The sequence below is a fragment of the Sodiomyces alcalophilus genome (assembly GCF_042370955.1).
Source record: "Sodiomyces alcalophilus JCM 7366 unplaced genomic scaffold ACRALscaffold_8, whole genome shotgun sequence".
In the NCBI taxonomy this organism is placed as follows: Eukaryota; Fungi; Ascomycota; class Sordariomycetes; order Glomerellales; family Plectosphaerellaceae; genus Sodiomyces; species Sodiomyces alcalophilus.
The window spans coordinates 1872728-1894529 of NW_027263539.1; the positions used below are offsets into that span (position 1 = coordinate 1872728).

General features: G+C 56.0%; 9 protein-coding genes and 1 non-coding gene across 10 annotated transcripts; 6 read left to right on the plus strand and 4 right to left on the minus strand.

Moving 5' to 3' along the window:
* Window positions 1–209: 209 nt before the first annotated feature.
* On the minus strand, window positions 210–1259 carry ACRALDRAFT_2022712 (uncharacterized protein; the record flags this gene model as incomplete). The annotated part of the gene is made up of 9 exons (XM_071020105.1): window positions 210–350; window positions 414–563; window positions 610–658; window positions 708–775; window positions 803–934; window positions 963–975; window positions 1023–1066; window positions 1135–1170; window positions 1227–1259. 9 exons carry the CDS (start codon window positions 1257–1259, stop codon window positions 210–212), a joined length of 666 nt encoding a protein of 221 aa, XP_070871954.1.
* Window positions 1260–1289: 30 nt separating this feature from the next.
* ACRALDRAFT_t267 lies at window positions 1290–1383 on the plus strand. Its single transcript has one exon. It is a non-coding gene; the product is annotated as a tRNA-Asp (tRNA).
* Window positions 1384–1513: 130 nt separating this feature from the next.
* On the plus strand, window positions 1514–5404 carry ACRALDRAFT_1083463 (uncharacterized protein). Its single transcript, XM_071019452.1, has 3 exons — window positions 1514–2592; window positions 2674–3010; window positions 3065–5404. The coding sequence occupies exons 1-3, from the start codon at window positions 2277–2279 to the stop codon at window positions 5139–5141; spliced, it is 2730 nt and encodes a 909-aa protein (XP_070871955.1). The 5' UTR covers window positions 1514–2276; the 3' UTR covers window positions 5142–5404.
* A 372-nt stretch (window positions 5405–5776) lies between these two features.
* Window positions 5777–7246, plus strand: ACRALDRAFT_1065913 (uncharacterized protein). Its single transcript, XM_071017246.1, has 2 exons — window positions 5777–5882; window positions 5951–7246. The coding sequence occupies exon 2, from the start codon at window positions 6462–6464 to the stop codon at window positions 7035–7037; it is 576 nt and encodes a 191-aa protein (XP_070871956.1). The 5' UTR covers window positions 5777–5882; window positions 5951–6461; the 3' UTR covers window positions 7038–7246.
* Window positions 7247–7794: 548 nt separating this feature from the next.
* Window positions 7795–9755, plus strand: ACRALDRAFT_1065914 (uncharacterized protein). The gene has a single exon (XM_071017247.1). It carries the CDS (start codon window positions 8428–8430, stop codon window positions 9397–9399), a length of 972 nt encoding a protein of 323 aa, XP_070871957.1. The 5' UTR covers window positions 7795–8427; the 3' UTR covers window positions 9400–9755.
* Window positions 9476–10100, minus strand: ACRALDRAFT_2022715 (uncharacterized protein; the record flags this gene model as incomplete). The annotated part of the gene is made up of 5 exons (XM_071020106.1): window positions 9476–9792; window positions 9830–9852; window positions 9876–9910; window positions 9988–10039; window positions 10069–10100. 5 exons carry the CDS (start codon window positions 10098–10100, stop codon window positions 9476–9478), a joined length of 459 nt encoding a protein of 152 aa, XP_070871958.1.
* Window positions 10101–12431: 2331 nt separating this feature from the next.
* On the plus strand, window positions 12432–13296 carry ACRALDRAFT_2127673 (uncharacterized protein). Its single transcript, XM_071023942.1, has one exon. It carries the CDS (start codon window positions 12477–12479, stop codon window positions 13230–13232), a length of 756 nt encoding a protein of 251 aa, XP_070871959.1. The 5' UTR covers window positions 12432–12476; the 3' UTR covers window positions 13233–13296.
* Window positions 13297–13393: 97 nt separating this feature from the next.
* Window positions 13394–15255, minus strand: ACRALDRAFT_1077986 (uncharacterized protein). Its single transcript, XM_071018715.1, has one exon. It carries the CDS (start codon window positions 15146–15148, stop codon window positions 13457–13459), a length of 1692 nt encoding a protein of 563 aa, XP_070871960.1. The 5' UTR covers window positions 15149–15255; the 3' UTR covers window positions 13394–13456.
* Window positions 15256–16109: 854 nt separating this feature from the next.
* On the minus strand, window positions 16110–17106 carry ACRALDRAFT_1052698 (glycoside hydrolase family 11 protein; the record flags this gene model as incomplete). The annotated part of the gene is made up of 3 exons (XM_071015747.1): window positions 16110–16633; window positions 16687–16771; window positions 16835–17106. 3 exons carry the CDS (start codon window positions 17104–17106, stop codon window positions 16310–16312), a joined length of 681 nt encoding a protein of 226 aa, XP_070871961.1. The 3' UTR covers window positions 16110–16309.
* Window positions 17107–19749: 2643 nt separating this feature from the next.
* On the plus strand, window positions 19750–21581 carry ACRALDRAFT_1072723 (uncharacterized protein; the record flags this gene model as incomplete). The annotated part of the gene is made up of 3 exons (XM_071018014.1): window positions 19750–20143; window positions 20314–20618; window positions 20691–21581. 3 exons carry the CDS (start codon window positions 19750–19752, stop codon window positions 21579–21581), a joined length of 1590 nt encoding a protein of 529 aa, XP_070871962.1.
* Between the last annotated feature and the right edge of the window lie 221 nt (window positions 21582–21802).

Sequence of the window (21802 nt, forward strand, 5' to 3'; positions counted from 1 at the left end):
GCATTCCAAGCCTGCCGCCTACGAGCAGCATTTGTTACTGATACCAGACAAGTTCTCATGGATCTAACAACCAGCAAAGAATCAACCCTCGTATTGTGTCAAACTGGGACAGTCTTGTTCCGTGACCACGATATCATACACAACACCGCAGTTCAACCTGCTATTGCTGCTCTGTTCCTGACCGCTGCTGACAACACACACTCGCACACTTATTTGTTCATGTGTAAGGTATCCTTCACCTTGTCCTTCATGGACTTTTCGTGTCCCTCCATGGATTGGCCACCAAGCGACGAGGACTTTGCCTGGCTCGACATGTCCTGTTTTGATTGAGACGCGAGTTCCGGGTGCGGCTACGAATATTGTTAGGGGCAGTGTTCGCACAATGTAGTATATAGAGGACGGCAATTGCTCACTTGCATGTTCTCATCCATGTGCGCTTCCTCTTCCGCCTCTTGGATGAGATCGTGCGCCTCCTCGACAATTTCGTCGGTAAGACCAGGACCAGGATTGTCGCTCATGATGAGAGATGAAGATTGTCTTTGAATATGAGCTGAGTGTAGTTTCTACTGGTTCGAGAGACTCAATGGTGCTTTTCAGGCCAGACAGGACAGAGAAGAGGACCGATGGGGAGGAGATGAGCTCCTCCCCCCTCATATATCTGTCCCAGAACACCTGATTCAGTAGTGGTTCGTCATGGTGGTGGTCACGAGGCCATGACGTTGCGCGGCGTCATCTGGAGGACGGTGATAGGGCGAGAGGGAGAATCGGCAAAGACCTACTCGTCAAGGACGATACAGTGGACAATGGCTGGCTGAACGAGTGGTGTCACCATGCATTGGAGGAGACGATCGGATGAGGCGGATCTGGCGCGTAATAACCTACAAGTATGCGGAAGAGGCGTCATCACGGACTTGGGAGATGACGGGACGCAGAGCTACACCGGATTCTAGCAGGATCACCACATGTTTATAGTCACTTACAAGTCAAAGCAATGTTTATAACCCGTATCATTATAATGTTACTTCGTATGGTTGTTCCTTGGGCGTGATTTGGTTAGACCTGGAGACTATAGAGTCAGCACAATCAGGTGATATCCACGAAGTATATATTCAACGTTTCTTACTTTGCCTTTACAGTCGAATGCTCGTTTAACATGCCCATAGCAGATACCTAAAAAAATGACTGGACTTAGAACTGTGCTCGGAACCGAGGCAATTCGTTGGTACAAGCCAGTTGCGAAAGGTACTTAGTGCGTACATCCACGAAAAGATTCCAATAAATCAAGCTAGTCTCCGATCGTATAGTGGCTAGTATGCCAGCTTGTCAAAGGACCAACGTCCTGCAACTTCGCTGGAGACCGGGGTTCAATTCCCCGTCGGAGAGACTTCTTTTTTCCTTTTTTTTTGGTATTTCTTTTTCAATTCCTCTTTTTCATCCTTCTATGTACTTCGTATTCGTACTTTCTTATTTTATTCTTTTTTCTCTTCCTTCCTTCCTCCGTCCCTTTTCCCCATCTTCCCGGCATCATAAAGAAATCTCAATTCGATGTCCACCTCTCTGCCTTTATACTGCCGCCCTGTGCTATGCCACGATGATGTCTAATTTATCAACATCTTTTTATCTTACCCTATTCGTCGAGACGCAGGACATCCTGGACCAGACAGGACAAGGATCCTCCCACCCCTGACACCGACAGTCGAGATACTGCCAGGAAATCCAAGACGACAGCGTTTTGTGTGCCCACCACTGCCTCAATGAGGAGGTCAAGGCCCTGCCCTGCCTACGTCCCTCGTGCCAGATGATCGAGTTTGGTGAGTGACTGGCAGCCTAGTCTGTTGGTTGAACCTGCAACGTCCTGGTCAGCGTTGCCCGTGATCGGCCCAATTCCATCCCGCAAGCTATGCCAAGAGTGCAGGCGCTGCTGGGAAGCCCAGAGGAAAGCCTACAGAAAGCCTACAGGAAGCCACCGGCGCAGCTGTCCCCTTAATTCGTTCTTCCAGACCTGCGGGGCTAAGCTTAGGTCATTCATGTTCGTTGAGCACCGCGGAGAGGCCCCCCTGGAGTGATATCCAGCGATGGTTTACGCCTTTAATCAACAAAAGAATGACAGAAATAATACTACAATTTCAAATGCATAAAAAAAACCAGGACCCAGGACCACATCCGTGCAGACTATAAAGTAGGTCCAGTGTTCGTTTACCGTCTCATGCCTCGAACTCGTCCGTGTAAATGAGACCACAAAAGTCGACGGAACCACTTCAACATAGCCCGGAACAATGACGGACGACACAGGCCTAGCCAAGGATATGGCAGCCGTCAGAATCGATTCTGCTGTCACAGCTGAACTTTCATCTTTGGACGAGGCCGACGAACGGGAGCGTGAAGAATACGAGAAGGACCTAGATGCCCTGTTCGCGGAATTCCATCGGAGGAGCAAAGGGTCCCTCTACGTCTTGCTGTCAGGGCCCGCGAGGCATTCCGCTCGTACGGCGGCACAATGCTGGTGGTCCGGCGACGATTCGGACCTGTATATGGGCGCCGAGGAGGAAGCCAGGGCGAAGGGGTTCGTGGCTGCTTCGCACCCTTCGTTTGGTGAGTCTCATTGCCGACGTCGCCTTGATGTCTGCTGGAATGATACAAGAGAACGTCCAGGCAATTGACGGGAAATTAAAGAGCTCTACCGCCGAAGACAATTCTACGCTAAACCGCAGGCCCCCCGACCCACGCCTGGCGACGAGGACACCGTCTTACTCGACGTCGAGGCCGAGGCCAAGTATGATCATGTTTACGGCGGCACCATATCCGTCGAAGGCTTCGGCATGGAGTGGTGGGATTGGGAAATCAAGTTTGGCCCGAAAAGACCACAGACGTTCCGGTTCACCAGGGGCACCGTGCCCCCTCTGTCAGCGATCAAGATGCTGCGACGGATGGCCGAGTTGGCAGCGATGAATACCGAGGAGGATCCGGAAGTGGACGACAAGGATTTGGAGGAGTTCTTTGGCATCGACGCGTGAGCTTTTACCATTTCCAACAAAGATCACCCGGTATTGACGCAGAACTGCAGCTTCTTAGACGGAAGAATGCACAGCGCCGCCCACCACACCGGACTGGCCGACCGCATCCGGAGTCTCTACTCCTTCCTCAACCGGGATGATGTATTTGTCGACTTTACCACTCGTTCGGTGTTCAGTTTCGAGCAGGTAGCGGTGGAAGAGAAGTCGAGGGGCATGAACGTGTGGGATCTCTTCTTCCAGATGATCACCGGCCGGGAGCTCGCACGACGGCTCGAGAAGCTCAATCTGGCGACGGCGGACAGCATGACTCCGCGGGTGTTTGCCTCGGTCTTGCTTGCCGACGCCTGGTTCCGCGGGTCGAAAATCGAACTCACAGACTCGGTTATCGATCCTGCCTCGTTCAAGAAGGGACCAAGCTCGGATGGGGACGAGAAGGCAGCCGAAAAACTGAGAAAGCAAGCAAAAAAGGTAGCAAACCGGGGAAGATATTTCGAAGCTGTCGAGTTGTACACCGAGGCGATCGCGACGTACCCGCAAAACCCGAAAGCGTGGCTGCGGCGCGGCCTCGCGCATGCGAAACTCGGGGACATGATGCCCGCAAGGGAGGATGCCTACGCGGCTACGAAGCTGGACCCGCGCAATGCGGACGCCTGGGCTCAGCTCGGTGCTGCGGAGATGCATTTTGAGAACTGGGAGCGGGCGAAGCACGCCTACGGACGGGCAGTCGACCTTTCTGGGCCCAGATTTAAGCCCAAAACAGAGCCGAAGACGACAGTGCAACGCCTGGTGGACATGGCACAGGCTCGACTAGACTCGGAGGCGCAAAAGGTGCAGAATGCAACGGACCCCCTCGAAAAGAAACAGCTGCAGCGGTTAGCGATAAAGAGAGCGTGGGACCCGGAGCTCAAAGCAGTGAACATCCGGTCCCAGGTGCACGAGAGGCAGGCCGAAGGGTTGATCTACTTTGCCGAGCGGCTGCAGTGGCCTTACCTGGAGGAGCTCAGGGGTTACGCGCCCAAGGCGTATGCCGAGTACGTCTCGGGCGGGCCGATTCGGGGTTTCCTGCACGACTGGTTTTACGGGCTGACGCTGCCCGGGAAGTGGATGGCCCTTAAGATCATGGGGGCGATGATCCTGTGCACGCCTTCGATGGAGGCGGTCGATCTGTCGACTTTCCCCGACAGCGGCGCCGTCGTCGAAGGTCCCGGAGGCGAGTCGTGCAGTTACTGGCGCTCGCGGACGGCGCTGGGACGGATCCTCGCGCCGTTGCCCGGGGTGGTCTCCCTGTGCGGCTGGGTCGGCCGCTGTCCGGGGGTTGAGCTGGTCTCGTCGGCGACGACGCCATTGGCAGGGGGCGCGGCGGAGAAGAAGCTGCGTCACGTACGTGTCAAGGCGGAGAGGATCGTGCCCATTAGCATTGACCTCGAGTCGGACGAGGCGAGGGCGTATCATCATGAGTATGCCACACGGCTCACGGCCCTGAGCGGCCGTCCCGGGGAGGATAAGGCGGAGTACCTGGCAACGATGCACGACCCGGCCAAATGGGTGGTACCCCGTCCCAAAGCACAGAGAGATACTCCAGCCAAGGTCGCGCTGGGAGGGATCCGGCTGACGAGACTCCCGTGGAGCGCGGAGCGACAGCGTGAAGTCGCCAACGGGACCATCTCTGAAGACAAGGCTGAGATGGAAACGGAGTACGAGGCCAGAATTACATTCCGGGTAGGCGAGCCCGGTCATGAGAAGGACATCTCGTACGCCATCAAGACGAACCCGCTGCTGATTAGCCTGCCGCCCTGCAAGCCACCTGACGGGGCCGAAGGGCATGCTGTCCAGGAGAGGGAGAGGGAGCAGCATGAGGCGATGGCATGGCCTGTGGACCGGCTAGAGGAATACGACGGCCAAGCAGAAAAGGACGGCAAGGTACTGGTTATTGACGCGCGGAGCGACGAGGCCGAGGTCATGGCGAGGGCATGGTGCGCTGAAAGGGGGCGGCATGCTGTTGTCTGGCGAGATGGCAGTCGGGGGAAAGAGGGCGATGGAGCTCGGACGTCATGCTGTTATACCTGCGCAGTTCGGGCAGCGGGGAGAGGAGCTCTGTGGGTGGGCGTGGTGATTTGGACTGTTTGATGGGCGGTGAGGCGGGATCGGCAATGCCGGTCTCTGAGACATTCGCGATCCCTTCAAGCGACCAAGTTTGTGCGAAGGGATTCGCGGACGATCCATGTCTGAGCCTGTAGTTTATCGGTCCTCCCTTAATTCAGGGGCCCGCGAATGTGGCCATGGCAGGATGGACTGGCGTCACGTCCCTCGTCAGGAGTCCAGGGGCATCGTGGCCCCTACCCCCAGAAGGGATAAGATCAGACTGGTAATATGCAAAGCGAGGCTGGACGCATGTTTGGTTTGCAGGTTGCCGCCGTCCTCGTCACACCTGAGATTGTTGGCCGTGTAACCATTTCGCTTCTCTGCGAGCAACTCGCCCACCCCTCGAACATATTTCTCTTTACCGCCCACCCACCAGCACTCTGGAAACAGAGACTTGAAAAGAAACAAGACGAGTGCTTCTCTTAGGCCATCACACTCACGTCAAAATGCACCTTTCGTCGTTCCTCAGCTGCCTCTTTGCGCTGGCATCAGCGTCGCCCCTCGCGCATCCCGACGGCCCAGGGGCGACAGACGCGGCGCGCGAAAACCACAAGTCGGCCTTTACCTTGCACCAAATGACCAACGAGCGATACGTCGAGGAGAGTGGGCTCGACGCCTTGGTGTGGGCGTACCTCAAGTATAACGCCCAACTGCCGCCTCGCCTGTGGGAAGCGCTGCGGATCGGGACTCACGTCAATGCGAGATTCAAGCACCTCGTCGGCCGGGGTAGGTTCCGGGGTTTCCATTGAAAAGAACTTGACTCTGCTGATACGCCTGCTCTTCTCACCGAGTAGATGAGAGTGCCAAATTCGGAACGGTACAGGCGTTTCCGCCTCGAGACATCGACATACAGTACGTTGTGCCGGTGCAGATTGGAATGCCAGCGCAGACGGTGTTTTTGAATCTCGACACCGGCTCGGGAGACCTGTAGGTGGGCATTTTTTCTTCATTTCAACGTTGTCTCAATGCTTACCCTCAAACTCACCTTCTTCCAGCTGGACCAAGTCAACGGACACGTTTGCCCAGCAAGTCCACGGCCACGTCATCTACGACCCCCACGCATCAAACTCGTCCAAGCTGGTGGACAACGCGCGGTGGCGCATCCGGTACGGCGACGGGTCAGCGGCCTCGGGGATCGTGTACACCGACCGCGTGGCGCTGGGCCGGACGTCCTTCGCGCAGCAGGCGGTGGAATCGGCGCAGGAGGTATCCCCGTCGTTCGCGCGGGACAGCTTCGCGTCGGGGATCCTGGGGCTGGGGTTCGGGCGCGGCAACACGGTGCGGCCGCGGCCGGTGAAGACGTACATGGAGAACATCCTGCCGTCGCTGGCGGCGCCTTTGTTCACGGCGAATCTGCAGGCCGGGCGGCCGGGGAATTACAACTTTGGGTTCGTCTCGGCGCGGGAGCACGTGGGGCCCATCGCGTACACGCCGGTGAGGCAGCCGAGTCCGTACTGGGAGATTTCGGTGGATGGGGCCGGTTTCAACTGCACCGAGGCGCTGGAGAGGGTCATTGTCGATACGGGAACGACGCTCCTCCTGGTCCCCGACGGGCTGGTGGAGGCGTACTATGATGAGGTGGAAGGGGCCGAGTTCGACGCCTCTTGGGCGGGATACATCTTCCCCTGCAACGCAACCTTACCAGACTGGACGTTTCGAATCGGTGACTGGCGAGGAAGTGTCCCGGGCAAGTACATGAGCTATAGCCAGACCAACCAGACGCATTGTTTTGGTGGTCTGCAGAGCTCGGAGGGAATCCCGTTTGCGATTTTCGGGGCGGTGCTTCTCAAGTCGCAGTTTGTCGTGTTTGACTACGTGACGGCGGACGCCGAGGGGAGTTCCATGATCAGGCCCAGGGTCGGGTTCGCGAATAAGCCGTGAAGTGAGTGGAGGAGTCAGAATCATCCGAGGGGATTCGACCGGGCCGGCAAGAAGTGAGTGAGTCAGTGGCGGAACGGGACGGGCATGGGGACGAGATGGTTTGTGAGGATAGGTAAAAGGTTAGTTTGCATATTCGAGGAATGGTTTGGCACTTTTTGTTCAATGTCATTTGAAAGAAAGACACCATTCGACTGATGAGCATTGGACTGAAGCCGCAATGTGCATTGAAGTTGGTGAAGATGTTGTCGTGGAGAGACAAAGGTACATCGTAACTCAGAGCCCGGCCCCACTCCAATAGCGTTTCATTTTCTTATCCACCAATAAAAGATGTGAGACAGTGTGGTGTACTGACGTCAGCTGCCTCGCAATGATATCTTATCTTGTACTGATAAGATAGCGAATGGTAGTCATGTGCGCCAGCCATGGCATCATATCTAGGCACCCGCCAATCAATTCCAAGGAGCTGCTTCCAGCCTGCCTCGAGTCTGCCTGGACCATCGTCTACTTCCATTTCCCCAACACCAACTTTGGGAAGTGTCAATCAATCAAGTCCATCAAGGGGTTCACGAGGTACTCGATAGTGAGTCACATGGGAACCCTGAAGGCCCCTGCGCAGGCTTGGACCATCACCCGCAATCCAATGGGAGTGGCTCTTCGGGACGTCGTGTCGTTATCGCGATTGTTGGGTGTAGCACAACCACAACCCTTTTGAGTCCTGGGCATTACGAAGTATATTACAATATTTATTTTTCCATTTGGAGTCATCACATCACCTCGGTTACCTAGGTAGGTACCTGGTATACCGTGTGGTGAAGGTCGAGTTTGCCAACCGCTCACCCTCGTGCCTACAAGGTACAGGTACAACCCCCCTCTACCTCCCTAGGTACCCGTGGTTGCCTTCAAACATGCATCCTTCCGGTCGTGCCTACCACAGATAACACACACCTTGGAAGACCGAATCATCATTTATATGACTGACGTCTATAACCATCCTCCTTTCGTCCTGCCCTTTGTTCTTCGTCCTTCGCCCTTCGTCCGCCCCTCGAACCTTCTCCAACCTTTGTGTTCCAACCTTTCAAGTTATTCTTGTCTTGGACACACCTTCACATGCGCACTAACACCACACTCTTACTTTCGTCATCGCCGATCCTCAACTCTGACTCCTGACCCTCTCGATCCCATCCGAACCCCCATCATCGACCTACTCGCTACTCATACCCTGGAATTCTTGCTCTACATTCTAGACATTTTCCATTTAGTTCGACTTCCTCTCCTCCGCCTGACACCTACAGCTTCACTAGTCTGCGACCCAGAAGCTCACGGAAATCCGGAAACGCCTATTTAAATAACCGCCGCTTCTACCTCCCATATCACATCTTCCGCCCTGGCCATGGACTCCCTCCTTCACAACACCGCATCTCAAGGTCTCGACTTTGTCCTGTCCTACCGGCATCTTCCTCCAGCGCCTGTCCGTGGCCGCAACCGTCACAGGCGGGGCCGGAACCATGCGTCTCGTGCTGGCCTGAGGCGTATCCACCTTGGCCCCGGGAATGATGACTGGCTCTCAAACCCGCAGCTTTTCGCTGCTGGCCCCGAGGCGAACTTTTGCTGCCGTCGATCGATGCCCCGTTCCGGCCGAGCTCGCCACCGCCTCCGGGACAATAGAATCCAGACACTCGCCCACGACCCGGAAGACGATCACATCCGTCTGGCACGGAGTTCTCTTCCGCTCCCAAGTGACCACTTCCGCGCCCGTATCCCTTCCCTCGAACGCCAGGACGCTTTCCGCGACGTGCGGACCGTGAAGCGCGCGATGAAGTCTACCGTCAGCAGTCTCCAGGATGACCGAGCCGCCCCGGTCGATGAATTGTATCGCATGGGCCTTCTTTCGGCCGACACCGAGCACGTCCACGATCCCGAATTCACCCTGGGCGCCATCGTTCACGACGAGCCGGTCTATTCCGTCACCACACGGCTCACCAAGCGAGGAAAGAACAAGGCCAAGTCTGAGGACATGCCGGCCAAGATCGACCTGGAGTGGGATCTCGCAGGCCTCGAAGACGACGAGCAACTTGCCCGCTACATGGTTCCCGAGCAGGAATACGGGGGAGGAGGTGATGGTTCTGGGGCTCCGCGCCACGGGTATAGGACTATCTGGCGATCGCCCGTTCCAGCCATTTCGGCCCCCGCCACGGGGACCTCGGTGGATGACGACGAGCCCGTCCCGGACCTGATAGCGGATAATGGTGTGTCAACAGGCGACGATGACGATTCGGAGGACGAGCCTGGCTGGGATATCCTGCCCCCGACTCATCGTGAAGGCGCTCCCGACGATTGGGTTATGGTGGAAAACGGCTCGTAGCAGGTCCGCCACGGAGGTGATCAACATCCCCATTGTCTCTTTTTGCAGCGTTTTCACTCTCTGGGGAATCTCCGGGCTAGCGTGAGGCGGGCAAAGCGTCCGCCGCGGACCGGCCTTCATATTCCGCGCAGTCTTTTGGGTCCGAGCGGGTTGGCGCTTTCGGGGGTTTGAGCGTGACGGGCGGCTGGCTTTGTATTGTCTTTTTGGAACCCGGTTCGAGCGTTGTATCACTTATTGGCGCCGGGGTGTAGCCTACAGCGACGGACGGGAGAATTTGACCGTGTATATCCATGAGTACCAACAGAGAAGCAGTGACATGACATGCCAGACGGTTTTTACTGGTTAAATGCTTGAGGCCTAGCAAGTGAAGAAACCATAGTGTCAGCCTGAATTCTTGCCGAGTTAATGCCATGTCCTCCTATCCACGAACCTTCGAGTGCCGACTCCTGTTCGCTGGACAGTTGCTTTTTAGAAACCGTTCATCGGACTGGAGCCACCCGGGCGATACCGACTGTAAGTGTCATGAACATTTTTTAGATCTATATACATAAAGCCCCTCGACTCAGTTTTATAGTCGCAGACTCTCACTCTATCTTTCAGCAGGGTGTATTCTCGACTCTGTCTAGCAGGCTTGCCGGGTCTATCCGTCATTACTCTGACCAGTATCACTGTAAATGGATTTTAGACTGATATGTTATCATCGAGGAACTCGCCTAATAGAAGCAAGTGCTTCATATGGCCATGCGTTTACAAGACAAATACAAAGCCTCGCCGGGCGCCTTCCTTTCTTGTTTACAAAGGGCAGATGGGTAATAGAAAGCATTGCTTAGATATCCAGGCAGTTACCTACTTAAGGTGCGTACATATAAATGGCATCTTCAGAAGACATTCAGATTCCATGGATGTCTATGCCTAGGAAGGACCATCTCAAGGCTACGGAAGGCAGGTACTATCAAGGCCAGGCTCTAGAATCTTCAGGGCAGGATCCCGTTCCACCTGAACTCTCCAGATTGTGGTGCTTACCTGGGTTCTTGCCCACATTTCTACCATCTTCTCCCCTACCAGTCAGCCCCAGGCGCAGATTATTACTTATAAACTCCTTCTTCAGTGTCTCATGCCACCAGATCAATGATAGCCTGAACGACAATCTAGGGAAGCGACGATAATGCCAGACCAAAACGAGAGCCAGCCTCCGGTTGCTGGATCATGGGACCCAGGCTGGGCAGTAAGCGACAGCGCGTCAATTCCCTGGACGCCGATCTACTTTACCTTTCTGCAGCAGGCAATCCATGAATCCGAGCTTCTCAAAAAGTCCGGCTTTATTTTGAAACCACTCACCAGGCAGGAGCTTGTGGCTAAGGATCGCTGCCAGCGGTGCGGTGCTCAAAGTATGTTATCGCGACCATCCAGTCCGTCACTCAATATTTGAACTAGCCTGCTAACAGGACATAATAGCTGGAGGTATGGACCAAAAAAAGACGAATGCCAAACACCAAAAGGCAAGCGAACCTGGGAAGTGCGACGTGAAGACCCCTGGCAATGTCGATTCGAGCTCGAACACCAAAAAGGGTCCTATTTACCGCTGCAAGTATCACCCAGGCAGTGTATACAACAAGGTAACGTCTCTCACCATCGATTGGATTGATAGAATTCAAGAATGAAGGCGTCACTGACGGTCGCATTCGAAATGATAGAAATGGACTTGCTGCGACGCCCCAATCTCCTTTCCTCCCTGTAAAAAAGAACCCCTTCACCTTCCGGCAAATACTTCCCTGGACCGCCTCCGTCTTCGCCATCAGTTTCACTTCACGCCCACCCCGAGCGCAACGGGCGCCAGTGCCAGGCACCGCCAGGCCGTCGCCATAGACTGCGAGATGGGCATGGCCTTTGACAAGGAGAGGGAGCTGATCCGCATCACCCTAGTCGACTACTTCACCGCCGAAATCCTCGTCGATACTCTCGTGTGGCCCGACGTGCCCATGGCGACCCTCAACACCCGCTACTCGGGCGTTAGCTGGGCCACGCTGAGAGCCGCGAAGAAAGAGGGCCGCTGCACAATGGGCGTGGCGTCGGCGAGGGAGGCCATCTGGGAGTACGTCTCGCCTGGCACGATTGTCATCGGCCACTCGGTGCACTGCGATCTCAACGTGCTGCGATGGATCCACCCGGTTGTTGTCGACTCGTTTCTCCTCGAGAAGGCGGCCAAGGACGCTGACCAGGATGCTGCCAAGGCGGGGAGTAAAGAAGGACAGGACGGCGGAGAGGTGGATGTGGATGGGACGCGGAAGACTGCGGCGCTCAACGCGGTGGACACGAACACGGAGGCCAAATCCGGATCAGGAACGGTCAACTCGGATAAGAGCGACGCATCAGGTTCCAAGACGAGCCCGAAGCGGAAAGGCGAATTGTCGCTGAAGAAGCTGGCCATGGAGAGACTCGGGCGGGTTATTCAGAATCGAGCGGGCCATGACAGCTTGGAGGATGCGCTTGCTTCCAGAGATCTCGTTCACCGGTTTATTTCGAATGAGATGCGCAGTCTGGACGGGTTTTGGGGTTGACGTCGAGGCATCCGCATCTTGCAGATAGCTTATAGCACGAGATGCCAATGCAAGATGTAATGCTTTGAGCTTCGAAGTTGGTGCCATTGTGAATGAGTTGGGATAAGACTGTTCTCTCAGGGAACCCCGAACCACTATGGTGTTTGTTGTTACAACTTGGCGACATAGTGGCCGTCCTAGTCACGGAGGAAGCAGAAAAGAAGGGAGTAGTGCCTACAGAACAGAGAAACCGCAAACTAATAACCAGAGTATATTCCGGTGATCTTATTCTTATAGTAGGCACCAGAATTCACTAAGGGGTGGTCGTCTACATCTCAACTAAAATAGCAGGTCGTTCTCTAGCGGCCGAGGCACCGGACCCCACCGGGACCGGGGCCCCGCCAGCTACTCCGTCCCCACATGCGCTGTAATCCCCTCACAGATATCCTTACCGACGACTGGCAACTTGCAACCTGCATCTCACTTCGTGCGATTCTAGAAACAACCATTACCACGAGAATTTTGCATTGCACAATTACAATGGCCAGACTCACCGACTACCGCCTCCTCACCTTCGACGTCTACGGCACGCTCATCGACTGGGAAACCGGCGTCCTCACCGCCTTACAGCCCCTACTGGCATCCGACCCCACCGGCGCAGCCACCAACCTGCCGAAATCCCATCTCCTGGGAGTCTTCCACGAGTGCGAAGCCGCACAGCAAGCCCGGACCCCGAACCTCAAGTACGCCGACCTCCTCACGGCGATCCATCCCCAAGTCGCCGCCAAACTCGGCCTCCCGACCCCCAGCGAAGCCGCGAGTGCCGCCTTTGGAGCCTCGGTAGCCTCGTGGCCCGCATTCCCCGACACGGTGCAGGCGCTGCGCCGGCTAGGGGCGCGGTACAAGCTCGTCGTGCTGTCCAATGTCGACCGGGAATCCTTCGCTGGCACAAACTCGGGCCCGCTGCAGGGCGTGCGCTTTGACCTCGTGATCACGGCGCAGGATGTAGGGAGCTACAAGCCCGCCTTGGCGAATTTCGAGCACATGCTCCGCGAGGTCAAGGGGCGGTTCGGCGTGGAGAGGGAGGAGGTGGTTCAGACGGCGCAGAGCCAGTTTCACGACCACCACCCCGCGAACAAGGTGGGGATTAAATCGAGCTGGATTGTGAGGCCGGGGGCCGTGATGGGGAATTTGGCCGAGGAGGTTTGGGATTGGAAGTTTGATACTTTGGGGGATATGGCTGATGCGGTTGATGCGGAGGTGGAGGTGACAGCGGCAAGTAGGTCGAGGAGCTAATACGGCCATCTTGCTCGGAGAATGGTTAGTTTAGGAATGGAACAAATGAGGACCGTTCTGTCCGACCCGGTCTTTCCGCGATTTGGGGCTCGGAAACCCGAAGGGCCGGGCCGACTTGGCGGCCGCCGGCTCTCCGATCGGGTCCACCTTTCGGCCGAAAACGGAGGAAAGCCTGAATAGGTACTCGTATAATTCAAGTCTGTTTACCCCTAGCCTTTGACCACTTACTCAGACTTGAACACCCTCCTCCCACCGAACCACGTCTCCTTCAACTCGGATTTCAGTAGGCTCTTCGCATCCCACTCCATATCAAACACGGCGAAATCAGCCATCTTCCCGACCGCAAGACTCCCCACCCTCCCCTCGGCAAACACGCTCGCCGCAGCCCCCTCCGTAGCCGCCACAACAGCCTCGCAGACCCCCAACCGAAACTGCTCATTCACCACCTCCTCGCACTCGGGCTCCCTAGCCGACCGCCTAGTCGTCGCGACATAGACATTGTGCAGCGGCTCCCAGGGCGCCGTGGGGCTATCGCTCCCCAGCGCCAGCAGGGCCCCTCCGTCGGCGAATTCCCGGTAAGCGAAAGCCCGACCACACCGTTCGCGGCCCAGGAGACGCGGCCAGGCGCGCAGGATCGCCGGGTCGGCGTGCACGGGCTGTATAGACGCCGTGATACCCAACCTGCCGAGCCGTTTCGCGTCCTCGGGGGACGCCAGCTCGAGGTGCTCGATGCGGTGGCGTCGCGCGGGGGACGCGTGCTGTTCCAGCGCGTCGACGGCCGTGCGGATCGCGGCGTCGCCAATGGCGTGCAGGGCGATCTGCAGGCCTGCTTCGTCGGCGGCGCGGACGACGGGGCCGAGGTCGTCCGCCGTCCAGATGGGCGGGGGGTGCGGGGATCCCTGGGCGCCGTAGGGTTCGGAGACGAATGCGGTGCAGGCGTCGACGATGCCGTCGCATACCACTTTGATGCCCGCGATGCGGAGGTCGGGGGATGTGGTGGCGTTGAGCTGGGCGTGGAGCGCAGCGGCGCGTCGGACCTGCGCCAGGCGGGATTCCGGGTCGGCGGCGGGTTTGATGAGCCAGTAGGCTGCGATGCGCATGGGGAGGAGGTCGGGGTTCGATGCGCCGAGGGCGACGAGGGCGTCCCAGATGGGTTCGTCCATGGCCATTTCCACGAGGCCGGTGTACCCCGCGGCGTGGTAGGTTTGGATGGCGGCGACGATGGCGGCCTGGCGGTCTTGCAGGGACGAGACGAGGGCTTGGTGGGGCCATACGATGGATAGGACGGCGCCTTCGCTTAGGACGCCGGATGGTTTGCCGTGGGCGTCGCGGTGGATGGTGCCGCCGGCCGGGTCGGGCATGTCCTCGACACCCAGCTCGGCGAGGGCGGCCGAGTTGCACCAGGTGAAGTGCAGGTCTTTGGAGTCGATGAAGATGGGGCGGGAGTCAATGTCGTCGAGCAGGGAGGCCGTTACGCCGTCCGGGGTCATGGAGTGCATCCAGCCCTTGCAGAGGATGCGGGGCACGTCCGGGTGGGACGTCGCGTAGGCTTTCACGGTGGCTCGGATGTCGTCGAGGGTCTTGCAGTGCTCGAGACCGACTTTGCGGAGGGCCTGGCCCAGCAGGAAGAGGTGCATGTGGCCATCGACGAAGCCTGGGAGGACGGTCTTGTTGTTCAGGTCGGTGATGGTGACGTCGGCTGCGAGGTGGAGCTGGGACGTGATGCTGTCACGGGATCCGATGGCGGCGATGACCCCGTTGCGGACGAACATGGAGTCGGCAAAGGTGGGCTGGCTGTCTAGCCCGGCGCCGGCTTTGGTGAGGATGCGCCCATTGACGAAGAGTGTCCCGGTGTCCTTGGCCACGTCTTGAGCGACGATGGAGGGGTTGGAGGACTCCAAGGCGGGGGCGGCCATCGTGAGGTCGTTGTGAAGGACTTGGTTCTGAGGTCCTGAGTCTTGAAGGCTGTCTCTAGTAATGAAAGGGAGTCAATGGATGCTTGGTGGACCAGTCCAGGATCGTGGATTCGCCGTGGACTCGTGAGCTCTGGTCTGCTCTTCGATCTTCATCTTCCTTCCCATTCCTTCGCCCACTCAGGTGATATGTTAGATAAGCACCCGAAGTACCGCATCAAGCAGGTGATTCCCTTTTGGTGTACTTCGTAGTGGCCCGGCGTCGAGTCAGGGTCAGGTTGCAGGACTCCCCGCTCTTTGATCGCTCGGCGTCGTTTTCAGGGGCCGAGATGTTGCTGGGCACATCCCTGTAACGGCACGACACCAGCCACGTCGTTGAAGTGGCGCTACATCACACACAGCCACGGGTGACTTACACTTGTCCCTTGGTGGCTGTGGATGTCTACGAAGTACATGTACCTGCTTTCCGGGAGGTAGTTATTCCGCCACCGAAACTACCTACATGTACATGTACTCATCGTGGCCTGTGAGACATTTTGTCTTCTCCCTCTTCTTCCACTATGGGAATTTTGTTCAGCTTCGCGATGGCCCGTTCGAGTTTGGCGTCTCGCGAGGATGAAATCTCCGGAGCGAATCAGTCCGATACCTGCCGAGAACTTGCCATTCCCTAACGGTGTAGCGTATCCTTAGCAGGCCGGCCGAGGTCGGGCCGGGCATGGATTTCATCTCGCTACTCGACGAAACGAGGGTCCTCCAACATGCCGCTTCAGCATCCTTGAAATTGGCCACACCGCAATAATCCAGGCACACGGTCTCAGGAAACCGGGTCGTCTACAGCTGACACCTGGCCCAAGCTGCACGGCTACCCGACTGCTCGCTCAGACGTCGGAATCACTCCTGGCATGTTACATCCAGGTCAGAAGCGAAATGTCACCATGTCCAAAGAGGGCGATACAGAACCATATGTCCAATGCGCGTATATTCATTCATGTGTGTCGTCATGCTTTGCCAAAGCGAACATATATACCTGGAAGAAGAAACGACAAATATTGCTTGCGCGAGACCAAGTCAAGCATCCATTCCACGGCCCACCTCGAGAATGGCCAACCGCCAAGGACAACCAAGGGACGAGTCTCAAGCAATCCGCCCACCTCTACCAACCCCTTAGCCGACATCAGCGACGGTGATGCGCGCATAGCCGCTGCTAAAGTAGCCCTCGGTGGCAACAATCTGGTAGTCGTGGTTACCAATGGGCAGGCCGGCGTTGCGCCAGGCGTCGAAGTGGCATCCGGTCTGGACGACACCTCCGGTGCGCTTGTTGCGGCGGACAGACCAGTACTGCTGGAAGGTCTGGGTGCCGTCAATGCTGGGGGCGTTGTGGCGCCAGCTCTCGGCGACGTCGTAGGTGCTGCCGTCGCAGTTGACGGTGCCGAGGCCGTTGGCGTTGGAGGAGGGGTCGTAGTCGCCAAAGTTCTCGACAATGTAGTACTGCGACTGGTTAGTTTGGGACGAATCAAGGGGGGGAAACACAGATAGCATACCTCGACCAGAGGGTTGCGAGTCCAGCCGTAGACGGCGAGGTAGCTGTTGCCCTGGTACTCGTAGTGGCCGGAGATGTCGATGGCGCTATCCGTACGAGTTCTTGTTAGCCGGTCCGCAGGTCAGGAGAGAGATGTTCACGATACGCACCGAGCATCAACACCGGGGTTCCAGCCCTTGCCACCGACAAGGTTACCGCCGCTCTGCCACGAGACCTCGTAGGTGCCACCAGGGAGGTTGGTGTAGGTGGCAGGCGAACCGCCGTCGCTCCACCACGAGTAGAAGTAACCGTCGTGGGTTCCCTGGGAGTTGGGAGTGTTCTGGCGCCTCTCGAGCGAGTAGGCACCAAGGTCGTTGGTCTGGGGGGCAGCGAGGGCCACGCTGCTGGCGGCCGCCACGAGGAAGGTAGAGAGCTTGACCATTGTGAGAGACTGAGTGTGAAGTTGTCTTGTCGGATTGGGGTTGTAGGGCAGGATGAGGAGCGAGAAGAGAAGGTTAGGAAACGATGGGATCTCCCTGGCTTTATATACTTGGATCTGACCAGCGTTTTGTCCTTCGTTCCGAGGCAAAGTCCACCTTTGAGGCTTCGCCGGCGATGATCCTCAAGCCAGACAACACTTGTGCGAACGTTTTCACTCTAGCCGTCGACTCGTCCCTTCCTTAGGTACCTTTGCATTCTACCGGCTGGGGAAAAATATGAAAATCCAGGATTCTCGTTCGACGAGGTCACCAAACGAGGCTGATCGACGCCCTGTCCTGCCAAGTTCGGCATTGTCGACCCCGGAGGTCCGCCAAGATTCGTCCCGGCAGCCACATTCAGGACTACGGGGTTGAGATTGCGGGGGACCCCCAGGGGCAGGACGTCTTTTCGCCGCGGCGTCTTTGCCCCATGAATCTTCCCCCGTGGGGCGAGCCGGGGAGAAGCTGTATTTAGCCAGAAAGGAAGGGCTGTCCCTGAAATCTAGCCAAGCATCATGGGCGCCAAAGAGCGGGTTCCTTATGAGGCGTCATGTCCCCGTCTGGTCGCCTTTGCCAGGTTTGATTCGCCCGTCGATATTAGCCGCGAGAAGTGCCGAACAAGGCCTGGGGAAACTTGGAAAAGTGCCGCGCATTCTCGAAGGCGGACGGAGTTTATTTGCGGCTCAGGGGCATGTCATTGTACGGACAAGGGCGCCGAATGTGACGACAGCAAAATAGGGGTGGGGGGGCAATGACAACATCGCAGCTGGGCATAGGACTCAACTCTCTCAACCCATTGAACCCAAATCTGAGTGTAGAGATGTCGTTGGTTTTACCTCTATAATGTCATCCATTTTTATATACACCATCAGCTATTTCGCAGTGAATTCTGTAGATCACCCGTGGCGATTGCTGATCAACTCTGAAGCGAGAGGGTTTGAACCAGGTGAACGGTTCTTCAACCACGTTAAACGACCAGATCGCCAGAGATGATCCCTTCTGTAAAGGAACTGACAGAATAACCCAGTATTGTCGTAAATTTGCAAGCAGCTCTGGCTTTCTGGGTGTACAGTAGGAAATTGCCTCGTTGCATCGAAGGGTATCGCCCCTTGTCCGGAAGAATCCCTCCTCTTCACTCTCATCCAGCTACCATGCAGTGTTTCACATAAACGTCTGACATGGCTGTCGCCAGGACAAGCCAATTGATTCTATTTACCCATGAACCAAGGCACTACGCACCTGGTCCGAGGCATGGCTTCCATTCTTCCAAGGTGACGAGTTGTCGACTTGTCATCACTTCTACGCCGCCTGCATGATTCCCGTTGCCTATACCAAGTGCGTCACGGTTCTCGTTTTGAAATGCCTAATTAGCCGTCAAGTCGAAATGCCGTGTCGTCCGGGTCCAATGGGCAGACATTGGCACTGCCGGCACGATAAAACATACCCGTCACCCCTCATTCGAAAAGTCCGCTGGACGCTGATCGATGCCTCTCTCGAACGCACACGGAATGGCGATATGGGTGGGTGGTCTACCGCTGCGCTGATCAATGCGCCGATCAATGCGCTGATCAATGCCTTGTTAAGTGAGCAGCCGGAACTCATACCAAAAAGGTCGCCATTGGTCGTGCTTCGCATCCGTACGAATTGCCATTCTCGTCTCTCGATTCCGCACTTTCAGAACAAGTTTGACTGTCCAATTCGCCGTGTGGTGTCTGGTAGAGGGTTCTAACCGGGAGGAACAGTAAGCCAGCTGGCGGTAGTACGAAGTAATGCGACGACATGCCCCAATATCTGGCTCAAATCAAGGATAAGGACCTCCTTATCCTTAGCTCAGAAGCTATTAAGACAAAAGAGAGTGCCGGCATATTGGAGTCGACTTTGCCCAAAAGGTCTGTAAGGAAGTCTTTGTCCTCTTCTCTACTCATAAATGATAACCCACACAAGTGACAAAACTAATCAACGCCTCAGTACTACCTTTAATTCGATTATTCTTATCGTGGTTTACCCTAGTCTTTTGCAGGGCCTTTCCAGCGCCTCCAGTGAAAACTCCGAGATATCACGGTCATTAGTGTCCCTCTTGGCTGCCTCCTCTTCCTTTCGCTTCTTTACTGCGAGGAGTTAGCGAGGTCGGGGGCATCTGTCGCACGCAAACGAGCTCGGGATGCTATAAAGATAGGGGGCAGCAGTTGGGTATTCTCACTCTGTAGAATCTAGGAGAGACCCCTGACCCTCTATCGTTGAGTTGAGAGGCTGAGAAGATATTGTATATGGTCGTTTAGTCACGTGTCCGGAGCCCCCTTCCACTGCTGCGGCTGAAGGAGAGGGGTTAAGGTTTGGCTACGCAGTAATACATTTCTTTCCCATAAAGCAAACAGTCCCTCGTATAAGAGCTTGCTTTATGTTGGGCCTTTGGACACGTACTTCGTAGTTTTCTTCCTTCTTCCTTCTTTCCTACCTCCTTTTTTTGTCCATCTCTTCGTCCTATATACCTTGGGTATTGAGCAACGTCCTGCCAAAAAATATTTCTCACTACTCTTACCTACCTACCCATATCTTGTAAGGGACATCTCTCCCTGGCCTTCAACTGGTAGCCGCCTCCCGCCATCATGGTCACCGCTCTTTCCCAGGACGAGCGCCAGCAGTACCTTGGTGAAGTTATTGACTTTTTCAATTCGTCTCAAACGACACGTGCGGCTTTTGATGCTGGGCGTAACTACCATCGCGCCAGGGTCGTTCACAACCAACCTGCTTCCTGGCCAAATCTAGACGAGCTGGACGAACGGATCGAGCTGGCGAAACAATTCCAGGACACTATCCGTGCCGAAAGCTCGGACTTTAAAGATTCGAATACGCTCTTGTCTTTCCGGCTTAATCTGATTCAATTCAGCACGTTTCTCTGCGCCGACCTCGAGAACCTGCGAACCATAATCACGGACCCCATCAGCAGTCCTATAGGGTTTTATTACGATATCCAAAACGTTGAAAGCTTTGTAGCTAAATGTACGTATCCCCTTCGCGATTGTCGCCTTTGTCGCTACGTGTCGTCCTCTGTCCTTTCCTTTTGTTTCTTGGACTGAAAAGGAGAGAAAGAGACGATGGTATCGGTGATGATTATAATACTCTCTTCATTTTTCTAGTTATATAAGCTAATAGTACGGCCCCCGAGGTAGGCATCCAACGTGGCGACACTAAAGAAGTGGTCCCAGTTCTTGGGGACATGAATTTTCCTTCGATTGATCCAGCTCAGGTAGATCAGCTTCCTCGCTCGTCCATGACTCTGGGCAGTGCCTCGCGCACTAGCACTCGTCCTAAAAGGAAGAAAGTTACCATCAGCTACGATCACGGCACTAATGGCAGCGGCAATGACGATACCCAGGATGACGACGGGGGGGTTCATGAGAAAAAGGATCCGACGTACCAGCCCAGACTTCGTGTCGATGGGTCAGTCGCTCGTAACAGAACCGCAGCAGATCGTGTACGTTATTGTTGTTAACCATATCGTCTTACCGGTGGCAATGTATTATGCTAATAGCATAACTTACTTCAGGCCCGGCAGCGAGACGGCGGACTTTGCGTCGTCAGCAAGAGTGTAGAGCCTGATATGTGCCACATCTGGCCTTTCGCTTCCACCGCTAGAACCACACGTCGCAATTCATTACGAAGGACTCTTTCGGGTGTCGCGCTCCTTTTCAGCCCGACTTTACGCCGCGAGCTGACCGGACTCTTGGCTCCCGATTCCGGTGAGATGGCGCACTCCGACCAAGAATTCAACAGGATTGCCCTGAACCCCATGATCCATCGCTTCTGGTCCAAAGTCTTCTTCGGCTTCAAGTTGGTTAATGCGACACATTGGAAAGTCGACCCGGTCCAAAGCAAAACGGCTGGCAAGAGGAAAGTCACGGATGAGGAGGAGGAACCAAAGGAGTACTCAGCCTTCCATGTGGAGTGGCATTGGCTTCCCGAGAGCATGTACGATTCTTTGCAAGATTACCTCATCCGGCCCGAGGGCGAGGAGCTAGATTGTCGCATGGTGCTGGACCTCGGCCAGGAGGAAGTGGTCCAGTCTGTTAAGAAGTCCTTACGCAATTCGCACCGTCCACCCAGCTTAATCTCCACCAAAGGCGCGACAGTAAGGGACGAGAATGGGCATCTTATCGAGTCAGGGCGTATTGTGACACTCACGGTGAAGACTAAGGACCTGGAGAAGATGCAACTCCTTATCCAGGCGAATTGGCTGGCGAGTCAGATAGCTGCGATTTCGGGCGCGGCTGAGGTCGTTGATCAACTCGATCCGGACCCACCTCGCGTGGCATTGATGGAGCCGCGAGATATCTTCTTCCTTGGCCGTCCGGAATCAAGGCAGGAGAGCCGTGAAGGCACGCCACCGAGTGAACCGAGTGAAGATACGCCACCGAGTGAAGACCAGCGGAATGCTTAGCAAGCCAATCACGACGCACTCGAGAGCAATCCACTAGCTACTGGGGATGGGGAGCCCACGACGGCTGATGTTGAGGAGAGTAGGGCAGCTGAGGACGTGGAACCCAAGGCAACCAAAAGCAAACCGACCGAGGCAACCCGTGGTTCGAGCACCGACATCAAGCCCAAGAGCAAAGTGACCACGAGAACAAAGGATACGGGGCGGCGTTTTAGGTCCCGTGT

Bases quoted from the DNA above. Each gene is read 5' to 3' on its own strand.
- ACRALDRAFT_1083463 (XM_071019452.1), top strand. From the start codon at position 2,277: ATGACGGACGACACAGGCCTAGCCAAGGATATGGCAGCCGTCAGAATC. The intron at 2,593-2,673 runs GTGAGTCTCATT...GGGAAATTAAAG, and splicing joins TGCTTCGCACCCTTCGTTTG to AGCTCTACCGCCGAAGACAA. The intron at 3,011-3,064 runs GTGAGCTTTTAC...GCAGAACTGCAG, and splicing joins GAGTTCTTTGGCATCGACGC to CTTCTTAGACGGAAGAATGC.
- ACRALDRAFT_1065913 (XM_071017246.1), top strand. From the start codon at position 6,462: ATGGAGAACATCCTGCCGTCGCTGGCGGCGCCTTTGTTCACGGCGAAT.
- ACRALDRAFT_1065914 (XM_071017247.1), top strand. From the start codon at position 8,428: ATGGACTCCCTCCTTCACAACACCGCATCTCAAGGTCTCGACTTTGTC.
- ACRALDRAFT_2127673 (XM_071023942.1), top strand. From the start codon at position 12,477: ATGGCCAGACTCACCGACTACCGCCTCCTCACCTTCGACGTCTACGGC.
- ACRALDRAFT_1077986 (XM_071018715.1), bottom strand. From the start codon at position 15,148: ATGGCCGCCCCCGCCTTGGAGTCCTCCAACCCCTCCATCGTCGCTCAA.